This window comes from Vipera berus (genome assembly GCF_964194415.1).
Source record: "Vipera berus genome assembly, chromosome: 2".
NCBI lineage: Eukaryota > Metazoa > Chordata > Lepidosauria > Squamata > Viperidae > Vipera > Vipera berus.
Window position 1 is genome coordinate 31,571,196 of NC_138203.1, and position 12,495 is coordinate 31,583,690.

Consider the following 12,495-nt stretch of genomic DNA (forward strand, 5'->3'; position numbering starts at 1 on the left):
TGCCTCTCAAAGAAGTTTCTTTTTTAATAAATGCAATTTTGGAGCATTATTTCAGAGGCATTTTAGGTGTACCAACCCCATTAGGCAGACCAGACCGAGACATAAACTCCGCAGAAAGGCCATAATAATGGGATCTTGCAAATCTGATTTTGCTATACCTCCTCTACCTTGTAGTTCAGATTTAGGGAGGAGTCAGTCTGAAACACATCCAAATGTTATCTCACTATTCTGGACTTTAAAATGCTTCAGTTCCTTAACCTGCATATCTCCATCAAGATCATTTTTCTTAATAGCCACTGTGAGTTATAAGGTCCAAGGGTGGGAAAGAAGCATAAGTGTTGAGTTTAAGTGAGAGGTGGCATTTAGCACTCAAGGGTTGTTACAACCTCAAAATTCTAAGTTGGGGAAATGTCTGGGCTTCTCCCTGATGCTGATTCTCACTTCCACTCTTCACTGTTGTCACCTACTGATAGGTTTTGGCTCATTGCCAGCAGAACACAGAGTTTGTGTTCCTTGACTTGCTCTGCAACTTTGATATTGGCTATTGTTCCTTGTGGCTCCTATTGGAGATGTGTTCAGAGATGCTATCCCCATTCTGGGGCAGTGCACAAATGCAAAGGCACCGTGATGCTGACTAAGAACAAAAAGCCATCTTGAACCTGGCTTTGTGGCTCCAAGGAGGCCAATTGCAGAGATGTTGCCCAGCTTGGCTGTTTCTTCTGTTCAGCTCAGCTCTGCTCATAGGATAATAACCTCCAAAGATCTTGAGGAGTCCTGCTATGCATCTAAGCTCAATTTCAAGACTTCTGCTATATAGGATGCAGACTCGGATGCTTCCAGTAAGTTTACAGAACACAACTTGAGAAGGAAAAGAAACCAATGAGGTATTTAGCAAGGCTTAGTCATTTTGGAACACAAATGTTAGGATCGCTTCCCTCCTCTCTCTAAACATTTCTTGACTTTGCCTTCATGCCTATTCTTGTCCAGGCAAAGGATCCCAGGTGGTGAAGCAGCCACTGATTTTCCTCAGAGGGCTGAAGTAAGTGGGTTGAGCAGCCAGGTGGGACCATCCAGGGTTGATTATATTAGGAGGCCAGAATGGTAACATAAACATGAAAATATGTTTGATCAGAGAAAGCTGTGTTAGCTAATGTAGTGGTCTAAAATCCGCTTCATCTGCTGCAGGGCAGTTGGATGATGCTTTGCTCTTCCATCTCTCTTCTGATTATTTACCATTTGGGTGGGACTTTAAAGAAGTCATAAAAAATAAATCCTACTATCCACCCTTCTTGTGTATGCTTTTAGGACTAATCTGAACCATTGTAAATACTAAAATTGAAGAGGAACATGAGATTTGGTGTGATTTATTACTGGGGGGGTGTCAGTTTACTGAAAAATTGGTCTTACATGGCAATTTCTATGGGAAATTAATCTGCTAGTCCTTCCTTGTGTGAAATTCAGATCAGTTATTGCATTTAGTACTGGATTTGAATCAATATATAAATTAGCGAGCAAAATTATTTCCATATCTCTGTCTTATAAATATCAAGTCATTTACATATTCAGCCTCTCATTGTGTTTTTGTGTAACATTATTAGTCTTTGTCTGTTATTGCCTACAAAATCATACTGGGAGTTAAATTTTAAGGTAAAGGTAAAGGTTCCCCCGCACATGCGTGCTAGTCGTTTCCGACTCTAGGGGCCGGTGCTCATCTCCGTTTCAAAGCCGAAGAGCCAGCGCTTGTCCGAGGACGTCTCCGTGGTCATGTGGCCGGCATGACTAGACGCCAAAGGCGCACGGAACGCTGTTACCTTCCCACCGGAGTGGTCCCTATTTTTCTACTTGCATTTTTACGTGCTTTCGAACTGCTAGGTTGGCAGAAGCTGGGACGAGTAACAGGCGCTCACTCTGTTACGCAGCACTCGGGATTCGACCCGCCAAACTGCCGACCTTCCGATCAACAAGCTCAGCGTCCTAACCCACTGAGCCACCGCGTCCCAGTTAAATTTTACATTATCTTAAAATAAATGAAAACAAAAAGAAACCCTAATCTACTTTATCTTTTTATTTATCAATCATAGCAAATGAACTGGGCATTTATACACAAACAACTGTATAAGAATTAAAAAGGTGCTGCATTATTAGTCACCATAATATCTTGCATTCTTGATTCTCCTTAAATACCTCCAGCTCCATACTTCTGAGCTTGAAATTCTTGGAAATTTTCTGGGATTGTATCTGAAATCAAGAAAGGAGATAGAATCACTGTCCACTGTAGTTATGGAACTGTTGAGTTTTTTTGTTTTTAAATTGCAGGTAAGGAAATGGTAGATATAGCTATAAAACTTTAAAAAAATTCACTAATTAAATATGAATGTAAGCATGTCACTTCTTGTCCTCCAAATTATAATTCTGCTAAAAAGAGAGAGCAAGCTTCAGTTGGAAGCCCTGGAAACTGTCCCCAAGGCTACACTGATGATTTCTCAGATTAGAAAAAGAAATAGTGAAAACCTCCCTGTACTTATTCTATAATCCCAATGAAAATTAAGGGCAGAGATGCACCTCCAATTAAATACTAATTTGAAAAAGAATTAAATCAACAGAATAATACTTTATTGCATTTATGTCCTGCCTTTTTCTTTTCTCTGAGCAGTTAAGCTTTCCCTTAATTTTGTCTTCCAGTTTGCTTGGGCTGAGAAAACGATTGACCCAAAGTCACTTGATCATCCACAATGGTCAACTAAGATTTGAACTTTGGTTTTCCTGATCCATCTTCAGCACCTGAACCACTCTGGTCCACCAGTGACAAATCTGGCGAATGACAGCATACAGCACACCATTTAGTGGCTATTTCAGCTTCCACACTATATACCCATTTCAAGGAAAGGCCAATGAGAAACACAGCTTGCAAAGGTTGTGCTCTGAAGCTATGTGGAAAACTTTGAACCAATAATGACCCATCTGACTTTCTCTTTCCAAGCAAAGAAAGACACTGTTGCTTGGCCTGTTTGCTGCCAAAAAAATCACAACTTTGGAGCTGAGGAGATATGCAATATCACTATGCAACTGTAAGCTTGATCCGCTGCTTCAGCACTGGAAAGTGTTTTTTAAAGTGTTTTTAAAATAAGTGTTTTTATTTTAATTAAAATAAAGCATCATTTTTTAAAATAAGGAAACTTCCTGGGACTCACAATGGCAATATGCATTCTTACAATGGAAAAATAGTGGGTTGGTGTAGTCCAGTGTTTATGTAAAAGGGTGACTAAAGATGTAGTTATTCCTGTAACCATACTAAAGGAGTTAGCCTTTATTCAGTTGGTTTTTGATTATGCAAGAAAACAGATGGAAGAAAAATGCTACCGTTACAACGATATTTCAGATTGGACCAAATAATATTTTCCTGAGAGAAGCAGAAAACACCAAGTCTTCCTCCACGCATGGTTGTGTCTATGGTTACTCCAGAATCTGCTACCAGTTCAGATCCTTCGTAAAATCTTGCCCTTTTGAAATGGAGACAAAATTAAGTTAAAAATGTCAGTGACTTCATTCTCTGTGCAGCAAGTGTCATTATAGCAATAGCACTTAACTTATATACCATTCCAATAATGCTTTAAAGCACTCTCTGAGCGGTTTACAAATGTCAGTGTACTGCCCCCAATAATCTAAATCCTTATTTTACTAACTTCATTCATTATGTTCAATGAAGCTTAATGCACAGACATTATATCTAAAATTTAATTTATTGTTATTGTTTTTGTTATTATATCTATCAGAGAGGTTGTAAATCAAGCACAATTGAAGCTGAACATCAGCTTGATCCAAAAAGTTTAGTTGAATCCCTTCAACTTTGTAATTTGCTTCAAAATATTGAATTGATTTACTTCTGAGGAGGAATCTATGGTGGACCAAATGTCCCTGAAGGAGCAGGGATAGCACTGTGGCAGAGACAGATGGCCAGATGTCAAATTCTGGCTGGCATAGTCTTTCTGGATAAGGAGAGATCATGAGATCACTCACTTGCACTTTGGACTACTATTCCTTGTGAGGAGACAGCAGGAACTGAGGTTTTTGGGTTGACTCATGGGTTCAGCTGGGAGTCAATAAGAGTTCAATCAAGCTCACAGCTGCAATGCAACCTATATGAACACAAGGTTGCAACTGTCATTTTTTAAATACTTTCCAGTGTAATCAATTTAAGCTAAAGAGAGATTTTCTGATCATTAGAATAAGAGAAATTCACTTTATAAATCAATATTCTTTCTAGACTAGATGGACTTTTACATAAAACAGAAAAAATGAAGATATAGTATATGGTAACAGGTAAACTTATAATTGTACATATAACTGCTGCAAAGAGGAATGGAAGTCACCTCTTTGTATCTTCTTTCTTTTATATTTTTCTTTTTTCCTTCTTTGTTGAACTTTAAAGCTTTCTCTTTTATTTTTTTTCTTCCATATTTTATATTAGTTTATTTTTGGTTTTTACCTCTGTTTTAAAAACTTTTAATAAAATTACAAAAGAAAACCCTAAAATATTGAACTGATTCAAATCTTTCAAACTTTAAAGATTAGATTTGATTAAAGTGATTAGATTTGATTAAATGCCGCTTGGGGGTGGCCCTAATAAGCAGGCATATACATAGAATGAAGGCTATTGCTAAGCACATTGGTTTGTGCTTAAATTGTAAGCCGCCCTGAGTCTTCGAAGAAGGGCGGGATATAAATGGGATTAAAATAAAAATAAATAAATAAATAAAATAAATAAAGTGTATGCAGGCATGTGCAAAAGATCCCCTCGCCTACCAGTTTAATAGTATGAAGATACCGTATTTTCCGGCGTATAAGACGACTGGGCGTATAAGACGACCCCCTACATTTCCTGTTAAATTATAGGGTTTGGGCTATACTCGCCATATAAGACTACCCCTCTTCCAATGCACACCAAATAAAAATTAAAAAACATCAGATTTGATTTTAATATGGTAATTTTAATTCAAATGCTTATGACATGCAGGTACTTAGTAGGAAAACTGTCACTTATAAACATAAGGCTGTTTGTCATCAAACATGTAAACATAAAACAGTGCAAGTGGATTAAACTTAATAATAATAATAATAATAATAATAATAATAATAATAATAATAATAATAATAATAATAATAATAAGAAGAAGAAGAAGAAGAAGAAGAAGAAGAAGAAGAAGAAGAAGAAGAAGAAGAAGTTGGAAGGGACCTTGGAGGTCATCTAGTCCAACCCCCTGCTAAGGCAGGAAACCCTATACCATTTCAGACAAATGGTTGTCCAGTCTCTTCTTAAAAACTTCCAGTGTTGGAGCATTCACCACTTCTGGAGGCAGGTTGTTCCACTGGTTAACTGTTCTAACTGTTAGGAAGTTTCTCCTTAGTTCTAGGTTGCTTCTCTCCTTGACTAGTTTCCATCCATTGCTTCTTGTCCTGCTTTCAGGTGCTTTGGAGAATAGCTTGGCTCCCTCCTCTTTGTGGCAGCCCCTGAGATATTGGATCACTGCTATCATGTCACCCCTCACCTTTCTCTTCGTTAAACTACACATACCCAATTCCAGCAACCGTTTCCTATTTTCCTAATTCACTTTTTCACTTTTCCTAATTCACTCTAAAGCTTTCCCTGTGCAGAGCCTTAAGTAACACCAGCTGCCTGCAATTAGTGCAGGTTTGCATCCCACCAGGCTCAAAGTTGACTCAGCCTTCCATCCTTCCGAGGTAGGTAAAATGAGGACTCAGATTGTTGGGAGCAATAAGCTGACTTTGTAATAATGCTGCTTGTGGGGGTGTGTGTGAAAGCTCTAATAAGCAGGCATACACATAGATTGAAGGCTATTGCTAAGCACATTGATTTGTGCTTTAAATTGTAAGCCGCCCTGAGTCTTCGTAGAAGGGCGGGATATAAATGGGATTAAAAAAAAAAAAAGACCGGCACTTCCGGTGGCGACGCGACGCCGAAGACAGCCGTTTTCGGGCTGCCCACTCCGCAGCTGTGTTTTTCCATCGTAAACAGCGCCGATCAGCTGTTTAGATGGATTTGAAGCCCCCTCCTCGGGAGAAGAGGAGGGGGTGAGGCCCCAGGTAGGGGTTGAGCTCTCTGGGGCCGCCTGAGCTGAGAGTTTGGGTGGCTGAAGGATTGAGCCCCCCCGAAGCCTGGTGTAGAAGAACCAGCTCCCGTTCCGGTTTCCATCTTTGGGTGACTCGTCGGACGGGGTCTGATAGTAAGTCAGTTTGCTACACCGCGGGTGGGGGACCTGGTTTACTTGTCCACCAAGTATTTACGGTTACAGGTTCCAAGTATTTACGGTTACAGGTTCCGTGCCGTAAGCTAGGGCCCAAATACCTCGGGCCGTTCCGGGTGGTGCAGGTGATAAACCCGGTGACGGTGCGGCTGCGGTTGCCTAAGTTTTTGGGTAAGGTCCACCCGGTGTTCCATAGTAGCTTGCTGAAACCTGCCCCAGCGGCTACCGCGGCAGCAGGGGAGGGGGGTCCCGGACCGGTTCACGCTGACCAGTATGAGGTGCAGGAGGTCTTAGACTCCAGGGTGCGGAGGGGTGCTCTACAGTATCTCCTTCGGTGGAAGGGGTACCCGGTGGAGGAGGCGACGTGGGTGTCACGGGGAGATGTCCATGCTCCACGTTTGATCCGGGCGTTCCACCGAGCCCACCCTGGCAGGCCAGGGGGTGGGGGACATGGGGGTGTGCGCATGGTGAAGGATGCTAAACCCTTGTTTTCTACGTCTGCAGGAGGACCCTTGGTAGGGGGGGCGGCATGTCGGGCCGGGCACGCCCGACATTCAGACGGGCCGCGGGGAGACTCACCCGACCGTCAGGCTCCTGCTGAGTGCCCCGTCAGGCCCCGAAGCCTCCCGCCAGCGCCCATCGCCTTCCAGAGGGCCAGGACAGCGTACGGCCCTCCCCAACCGCCCGAGACCTCCTGCCGGCGCTCGTCGTCTCCCGGAGGACCAGCTCGGCATACGGCCCCTCCCAGCATCCCCGTGACCGCCCGAGGCAACGTACCGGGCCGCAGGGACGTTCGCCGGCATCCTCGTCTCCTTTCCATGCTGCCGGGCTCCGGAAACGGCCGGCCACGCCCACACCGCTCCGACGGGCCGGGGAATGGGACAATTGAGAGAACGGCGCAGCGGCGGGCCGCCTGTCAGCTGGGGAGGCCGCGAACCAGCCAGCCGGCTCCCAGACGCTGCTTACAGGCCGGGATGGAGCTGTGCGATGGGCTGGGCGATGGCTGCCCTGCGCCCATGCTGCAGGACAAGAATGGATGCCCGGGTGGGCCAGGGGGTGATGGAGACGACCGGTGGGCCGGGGAGGGGTTTAGAGCGCAGATTGCAGCGGTCTGGGGTGGTGAGGGGACAAAAGAGCCTAGGCAGAGTTCTGGGGGGACGGAGAGAGGTGTAGGCTGGGGGGTAACTTACCGGCTGCATTGGTGGTGGGATGGGAGCCAAAAGGAGGGAATCTTGGGAGGCGGTGTTTAAGTAGGGTGGGGGCGTGGTGGTGTGATTAAGGGTGTGGTGATGGGAGTCGGCTCTGCCGGTTATTTAACAGCGTTGACTGTGCTGTAAAGTCAACGCTGACTTCATTTGTCTTTGAGCAACTGTTTATGCGGAAAATAAACACGGCTAGAAGAACCAGCTCCCGTTCCGGTTTCCATCTTTGGGTGACTCGTCGGACGGGGTCTGATACCTGGGTTGCTCCGAGCTGCGCAGCGCCCCTGCTCCGGGATTTATGGAGCAGAGCCAGGCGTTAGCAACCACCCCTGCCAAAAGGAAATACCTTTGATTATCAAGATGCAGGCAGAGCAGTACAGGAGGTCAAGGTGATGTGGACTCTTATCTTTACTCTCTAGCTCAATGGATTTTATAGCTTCAAAGTGAAAGTGCGCAATAAGTGAAAGTGGGGGAAGATGGCGGCTAAAACTTCTAAAGCTCTTCGGAGTGCGGGGTCTTCCCTGGTGCAACAGACCTCATTGCAAGCTTTGCTTCCTCCTGCACCTCCTCCGGCATTGACGCTTAAGGATTTACAAGATGCTCTTGGAAAGCATTCACAATTGATGTCTGACATGATGGATGAAAAGCTGAAAAAGTTGGAGGAGAAACTGGAGAAGAAGATGGAAGAGAGGTTTAGAGCAATGAGGGTGGACATGTTGTCTATGATTGAATCTGTAGCTGAATGTGTGCAACAGCTGGATGAAAAAGTGAAGGATCTCAGTCAAAAGAACTCTATATTAGAAGCAAAAGTATCAGAAAATGAAAATATAAGGGATAAAATGGACGGAGAATTGAGCCTTGCTCAGTATCATCAGATGCAGTATGCTATTAGAATCAGGGGTTTAAAGGAGAACTGTAAAGAAGATTTAAAGCAGCTGATTTCTGAGGCTCTGGAAGGGGTATTGGGCCAGCCAGCATCTGAAATTGAGGGAAATATGGACAAAATTTTTCGTGTAAATTCATGGATTGCAAGACAAAGGAAGTTACCCAGAGATGTGGTGGTCTATTTTACAAAGAGAGTAATTAGAGATGAAGTTATTCAAGCTGCCTATGATACTAAACTGGTAGTGGCTGAGCAAGAAGTCTTGGTTTTAAAAGAGATTCCTCCGAAGATTTTAAGGAGAAGGAAAGATTTTGCATTTTTAGTACAGGAACTTAAGAAATGTGATATTAAGTTTAGATGGGAGATTCCAGTTGGACTGGTGGTGACGCATGAAGGTAAAAGACATCGTCTGGTTACTGTGGCCCAGGCACGTGATTTTTATAGCAATGTGTTAAAAGCAACCCCCCTATCATTTTTGGAAGCTGTTAAGGGATACGGCGAGGGAAAGCTTCAAGATGTTGCAGACAGACAGATAGAGGACAATGGTGTTGGAGGGGATCAAGATACAGTTTCATTGGATGTTGCAGGAGGCCAGAGGAAGACGCGTGCCGCCTTAAGAAGAGCGAGACGAGAGCAAGAGCAAGACCAGCAGATAGTTATGGAATCTCCAAAGTGTATTTACAGTGAAGATGTGGGAGGGGCGCGGTCCAAAGAAGTTTTGGGGGTCATGACAGACGTGCTCCAAAAGTTTTGGGGCGTTAAGATTGCTGATTAAATTTTTAAATTAGTATCTTAATGGATTAAATTTATCATAGAGGAGAAAGAAAGTTTTTTTTAATATGTAACACAATTTAAGATGGATGTTATTTGCTTGTTAGAAAAGTATATTAGGGTTATGGACTAAAAGTGTGTGTTGAACTAAGAATGGGTATGCAAGCTCCTAATTAACAATAAGTTGTCTTACAGACTGCTTAACCCTTTTTTTTTTACTCTTTTTATTTGAACTCAAGGATGACCTGGAACTGCGAGACATTTGGTGTGATACATGCAAGAATTATTTTTGATTATGGTTTAGTTTGGTTGGAGATTATTAAGGTTAATAGATAGGCGCTTTTGGCGTGTAACTGAGAATTTGTTTATTTTTTTTCTTTGAAATTAATATGAATAAGGACTGGGATTAAGAAAATCTATTCTGAGTAAAGCTTTTTTTTGTTTTTCTCTTTTTCTTTTTTACTTTATTTGTAATATTAATATTGTTTGTATTCATTTTACATGAGCTAGAGGGAGATAGAACTAATAGTTTATTGCTGATAACATAGGGGTGCTTATGTTTGTTTTTTGATTTTATACCCTGTATTTAGCTCTGGGAAGTCGGGGGGGGGGAGGAGGGAATGGGGGGAAGGGATAGGGAGGGTTGGGTGGGGGTGGGGGAGGGGGGGATTAAAGTTAAAATGTATTGTAAAACTTTTTAAATAAAAAAAAAGACCAAATGGGAGATCCGCTCTAGGTTTTCCAGCCAGCCCACCCAGTTCCTGAGTCAAATGTGTCCTTAGAGCTAAGCAGCTGCTCTGGCTGCGGCATTCCCCACCTGCCTTTCAAGTTGGGATAGACTACAGCTGCTCTTCAACTTTAGAAGGAAAGACGCCCAGACCCCAGCCTGTAAAAAATCACAGACTGCAGCTTCTTCTCCAATTGGTCCCACTTTCCCTGTGCAGACCAAATGGGAGATTCACTCCAGGTTTTCCAGCCAGCCCTGTCCCTAAAGTTTCAGCACCCGGCGTATAAGACAACCCCTGACTTTTGAGAAGATTTTTATGGGTTAAAAAGTCATCTTATACGCCGGAAACTACAGTATATATTCAATTCAGCAAGTCTAACCCAGTTGTTGGTATGTGTATATGTGTATAAACATATATACATGTTAGTCAATAACATGAAAATGGATATAAAACAATAAAGCTCTTCTTGCCTCAAAGCTTTACCTAATATATCCAACCTGAGGTCTGTGTTGTAGGAACCAGCGATAGGAAACTTTATCTTTCCAGCCAACGTTTCGTGGATCTTTCCAGAGCAATCGGACTTGATCATTAGTGTCTCCAGTGTGCCAAAGTGAATTTCTGAGGTGTTCTCCAGGCCCAGTCTTTGACTTAACAGCCTACACACAGACATGTTAAAAAGAAGAAATATCCATCAACATTTTTTCTTCAACATTCTAAGGAATGCCAAAATCTGTAAAGACCTTTCCAGTCTGTAAAACATCCCAACAAAGTAATGTTATACAACACAGATGTCGGCAATTCTCTCCAAGCATATTGTTAGATGAAAGCCTTTATCATTTTGCTTAAACCAGTACCTTCAGCTGAATCCCAGGCTCTGCGACAGCTCGAAATGGAGTGGCTTGCCAATAGGTCTGCTCAGTCTGTTTCCACATTACCACATAAAAGCTGGAGCTGTCTTGATAACCAAAAATGAAGCCTGCATAGTCATCATCTGTTACTGTATTCACATGGAAAGTGCCTTCAAAATCAACTCCATTGAAAGCTGTATAACCTATCCAATAGATGTAAACAAGATGCATGAAATCCAAACCATCTGCAATTATAGAATCTGATTCACTGATAAGATTTTCCCCAACCTGGAGTTTTCCACATGCCTTGGGACAATTCCCAGAATTGTTTGCTGGTTTGGGTGAAAGCTGGAAAATGGGAATTATGATTCTAAACATATGAAGAACATCCCCACCAGAAATATCATTGCAAGGGACTGTTGAATCTTTTGGATCCAAGAGCCCCAATCCACCAGCACCAGGAAGACGTATCAATAAATACCAACTGTTTTATGCTGAGTCTCATGGTTGGCAATCAAATCCACCACTGTCTACTTTTATTGACAATAGCATTTCAAGGTACAAATAAGGATTTTTCCAATTTCTGTTCACTTAATTTTTAACCAGTCATGAAGGAATTAAAGCTTGCCCTTTATATATGCTTTACAAGAGACTGGTGCTCCTACAGCTTATTCATTCTTCACTAGACTTTCTGTGATGAGCACTTTCTATTAAGCAGAATGATGAAGGATTGGAAGGAGAGATGCAATGAACACTCCTATGGTAAATTCAGCTGGCTGAAGAATGGGAGTGAATTGCATTGTTTAAATTGATTATCCGCAAACATTTTTGTGTGTATGGATTTGCTGTAAATGTCTTCGTAGAAATGGGTACATACCTACAGCAAGTCCAGGATCACTGTTCATAGTTTGCACAATCTCCATACCCTGCAAAATGTAGGTAACACAATTAGTGAACCAAAGAGTAGAAGAAATTAGATTTTTGTTTCCTACAGTAAAATACAAAAATATCAAACCAATGAGTTCAGAAAGGTCTCTTTTGTAAATGTACACACATACTTTTCTGTGTGTGCCTTCTACACCATTTTTGATTCCTGACAAGTCCCTGGAGTTTTCTTGACAAGATTTTCAGAATTGGTTTGCCATTGCCTTCTTCCTTGGGCTGACAGAGAATGAGCAACCCAAAGTCACATGCCTAAGACGTAGTCTCCTGATTTCTAGCCTGGTGCTTAACTACTACACCAAATTGGCTCTTTACACACAGACATGTCTATCATACTATTCCAAATTTTTATTCAGCGTTTTGCCATTTATTTCTAATTATTTAACTTCTTAAGCTTATAGTTAAGTGGCTTTTCAAACTTATTGTTTTGAAGATCTCTATTACCCTTAAGTAGTTGAACAGGTAATTTCTGAAAATGAATTTACCAAGCTCAGTTTCCTTTTAAATCAGGCATGTCAAACCCACGACGTCACGTGACATCGCGCAACGTATTGCGACTTTTTTCTCATTGCCGGCAATGGGGTGGGTGCAATTTTAGTATGATGCATCTGACCCATGGGCCAGCAGTTTGACATGCCTGTTTTAAAGGATCAAAGTTGAGACCATGATGGTTCCTTTCACTTCCTTGCACTCAAATCTGCTAGTAATTGATGTCCTATGGTCTCCTTATGAGGAACAGATATTCAAAGCACATTGACAATCTCCCATCATGTCCTTATCCAGAGAGATTCCATGGGACTGGCATATTCACTGGTCCTTCGGTCTTGTTCACAGTCATTGTTTCCATTCAGAGATGTT

The 12,495-nt window shown here is 42.3% G+C and overlaps 1 protein-coding gene across 2 annotated transcripts in view; it reads right to left on the minus strand.

Moving 5' to 3' along the window:
* Positions 1-2,080: 2,080 nt before the first annotated feature.
* Positions 2,081-12,495, minus strand: part of THBS4 (thrombospondin 4) — a 50,940-nt gene continuing 40,525 nt past the window's right edge. The window contains exons 18-23 of one of the 2 annotated variants that reach the window (XR_014025674.1): positions 11,573-11,621; positions 10,702-10,898; positions 10,331-10,503; positions 4,018-4,136; positions 3,361-3,500; positions 2,176-2,238 (exon numbers count right to left, since the gene is read on the minus strand). Coding sequence is in view for 1 of the 2 variants with exons in the window: in XM_081321671.1 (XP_081177797.1) it covers positions 2,177-2,238; positions 3,361-3,500; positions 10,331-10,503; positions 10,702-10,898; positions 11,573-11,621 (621 nt within the window). In the remaining variant the exon portion in view is untranslated. Of the gene's footprint in view, positions 2,239-3,360; positions 3,501-4,017; positions 4,137-10,330; positions 10,504-10,701; positions 10,899-11,572; positions 11,622-12,495 lie in introns of both variants that reach the window. The other variant, XM_081321671.1, reaches the window with a different exon arrangement.